The following is a 3,314-nucleotide window of genomic DNA, read 5'->3' on the forward strand; positions in this document are numbered from 1 at the left end:
ATCTATAAAATGACCATCAGTAAGTACTTTTTCAGTGTCAAAGTTCCTAGATTTTTTCCTTTTATTTTGAACTTATTACGAGTCATAGTTTGTTCAGAGTAATTTACAAGGCATTTTAGAATTTTAGAATACCTAACAATGGAGTGATCTTACCTGTCTTGTTTTGTCGTTCATTTCAATAGTGGAAGTGATTACTTGACTGCTAAAAAATAGTTGTGGCCCCTGTGTGAGATTAGGAAAATTAACTCGCTCAGCCAGCGAATAACATTTGACATTTGTTACTTACTTATTGATGTCTAGCTACTTCCTTGAAATTACAGACATTGTCACTCTCATAAAAAGTTCTTGTTTTTGAACCCTAGGTCCATCCCAACTTTTCACAAGGTAAGGAAATCAATAGAAAGCTGTCAAAGTCTCCCGTTCCATATAAATATTTAAAGTCTAAGATATTTTGTCATGAGCTTAAAATTTACCTTAAAGCTAGGAAGATGATCGTAATACTTTGTTATGATAATCATGAATTAATGAAACATGGAATAATAATCTTCGGTGTTGCAGTGGTTAACATGATGGAGTTTGGATTGGTGATTTAAGTCTAAAAATGTAAAAATCATGTCATAAAATTTAATGAGTAATAGGTAAATCAGAAAAAAATCTGATTTTGATAGATTTAATGCCTTTTTTCTCTCCTTATAAGTAGGTATCTAAATCATTTTTTTTTTTTTTTTTTTTTTTTTTTTTTTTTTTTTAGTACCAAATAATAATGTCATGCTAAGTAGATAATGCTAGAGGTACATACAGGGTGGCTGTTTAGTTGATGGGGACACTACTCTCCACAGTCATGCTAAGTAGATAATGCTAGAGGTACATACAGGGTGGCTGTTTAGTTGATGGGGACACTACTCTCCACATCAGCAGGACTGAGCTGCTCCGGTCTGTTCTTACCGTCATGATCCTTGGAGAAGACATATTTGTAGAGGAGGGTGGACACGATGGAACCCAGGATAGGGGCTACCCAGTATATCCAGTGTGCTGTCCATACATTGGAATAGATAGCAGGGGCGAGGGAGCGGGCAGGGTTCATGCTCGCTCCTGTGTAGGGGCCTACTGTAATAGAACATAACGCAATGACCAGGGCGAACTTGATAGCGACAGAGTCTCCGAACTTGGCGTTCCTACTGTCCCACACACCGCAGCATGTGAACACGAGGAGAGAAGTTGAGAAGAATTCCGCTAGGAACGCTTGTACCGTGGTGAGACTAGCATGAGGGACTGTCGTACAGAACCCATTGCTCAGACCAGCGCTACTCACCGGGAACAGAATCTCTTCCGGCGTGATTATATTGACAAGACCCACCCCTATGAGACAGCCTAGTACCTGGGAGCATACATACAGGACAAGCTCCACCATCGTGATCATCTCCAGTAATGTATTTTGAGATTTTTCTCACTTCTCACAGCTCACAGCAATCTCTTCATTTCATTTTGTTTGTTTGAAGTGCACAGCACAACTTATTTCATTTTAATTTACCAATTTAATACCTCTTTCTGGTATAAATCTGATTTATATTCTTATTTTCAAGTGTGTTAAATCATGTTTTTGACATAGGAATCGCCAAATTTCTCATGGACAAAAAATGTAAGTACCTTGGACTTGTAGCCCTTGAAATTTTGATGTCCCTACCTGCCCAATGTTAATTTGAAATCAATAGGAAGTAAGTAGTAACAGTCTAGAACTTATGATTACTGATGAGTGTTTTCCTATGAGTCATTAGCCTCTATTTCCTATCTATAAAATGACCATCAGTAAGTACTTTTTCAGTGTCAAAGTTCCTAGATTTTTTCCTTTTATTTTGAACTTATTACGAGTCATAGTTTGTTCAGAGTAATTTACAAGGCATTTTAGAATTTTAGAATACCTAACAATGGAGTGATCTTACCTGTCTTGTTTTGTCGTTCATTTCAATAGTGGAAGTGATTACTTGACTGCTAAAAAATAGTTGTGGCCCCTGTGTGAGATTAGGAAAATTAAGATCGGAAGTGCTCAGCCAGCCAATAACATTTGACATTTGTTACTTACTGATGTCTAGCCACTTCCTTGAAATTACAGACATTGTCATTCTCATAAAAAGTTCTTGTTTTTGAACCCTAGGTCCATCCCAACTTTTCACAAGGTAAGGAAATCAATAGAAAGCTGTCAAAGTCTCCTTGTGAAGGTTTTAAAGGTTTGTTTGACAAGTCTTTCTTAGGATATCCAACTTCGGTGTTGCAGTGGTTAACATGATGGAGTTCGGATTGGTGATCTAAGTCTAAAAATGTAAAAATCATGTCATAAAATTAAATAAGTATTTTTTTCAAGTTTTTCTTTTTCAAGGCTTCTTTATTTTTAACAATGTTTATTTTATATAGATTTCTACTTCTTATTTACTTACTTAACACTAAATTAAACAAATATTGGTCTATTTACAATCTTCTTGATATGTTTACCTACTCATTTGTATGTCTGAAAATTCTCTGCCCAAATGAAGCACATACTCTGAATTTGCCCATTTTACTTTCAATAGCCATTTGCTCCCCATATATTTCTCTCAATACTCAATACATAACTGATAAATATTCAAGGTGAAGCACATAGAACATTCTACTGCCTCTGAATGACGTTCATTTCCTCAAGTCTATTCTATATCTGCTTGTTTGGTCTTAGCAAAATCACAACTAACTGCAAATCAAGTTTTCCATGCTAGCAAGTTGACCATAAATCCAATCTTATTATTAAATTTACTTCCAGTTGTTTGTGATATCACATCACATACCTACTCTGGATTTGCCCATTTTACTTTCAATGGCCATTTGCTCCCCATATATTTCTCTCAATACTCAATACTCAATACATAACTGATAAATATTCAAGGTGAAGCACATAGAACGTTCTACTGCCTCTGAATGACGTTTATTTCCTCAAGTCTATTCTATGTCTACTTGTTTGGTCTTAGCAAAATCACAACTACTGTTTTGTTTACTGCAAATCAAGTTTTCCATGCTAGCAAGTTGACCATAAATCCAATCTTATTATTAAATTTACTTCCAGTTGTTTGTGATATCACATAAAAGATCCTTTAAGTAGTGCTTGTAGAATGTGATCTTCATTAAAAAATTGACCATACAAATTAAAGCCGTAACATGGTCATGTTTTAAATCCAAATCACTTTTTTTTTATCTGGACCTAGTAAATTCGTATTTACCGCTTGAATAATACTAAACATTCCCTTTACCCCAAAAGAAATTTTCTGACCAAACTTGTCTGTTTCTTGATA

General features: G+C 35.2%; 1 protein-coding gene across 1 annotated transcript; it reads right to left on the reverse strand.

Moving 5' to 3' along the window:
• Nucleotides 1-845: 845 nt before the first annotated feature.
• LOC103516491 (aquaporin-4-like) lies at nt 846-1,420 on the reverse strand. The gene has a single exon (XM_008481459.2). It carries the CDS (start codon nt 1,418-1,420, stop codon nt 884-886), a length of 537 nt encoding a protein of 178 aa, XP_008479681.1. The 3' UTR covers nt 846-883.
• Nucleotides 1,421-3,314: the final 1,894 nt, after the last annotated feature.

The sequence above is a fragment of the Diaphorina citri genome, unplaced genomic scaffold (genome assembly GCF_000475195.1).
Source record: "Diaphorina citri unplaced genomic scaffold, Diaci psyllid genome assembly version 1.1 scaffold1580, whole genome shotgun sequence".
NCBI classification, from domain to species: domain Eukaryota; kingdom Metazoa; phylum Arthropoda; class Insecta; order Hemiptera; family Psyllidae; genus Diaphorina; species Diaphorina citri.

Coding starts and splice junctions, on each gene's coding strand:
- LOC103516491 (XM_008481459.2), bottom strand. CDS start 1,420: ATGATCACGATGGTGGAGCTTGTCCTGTATGTATGCTCCCAGGTACTA.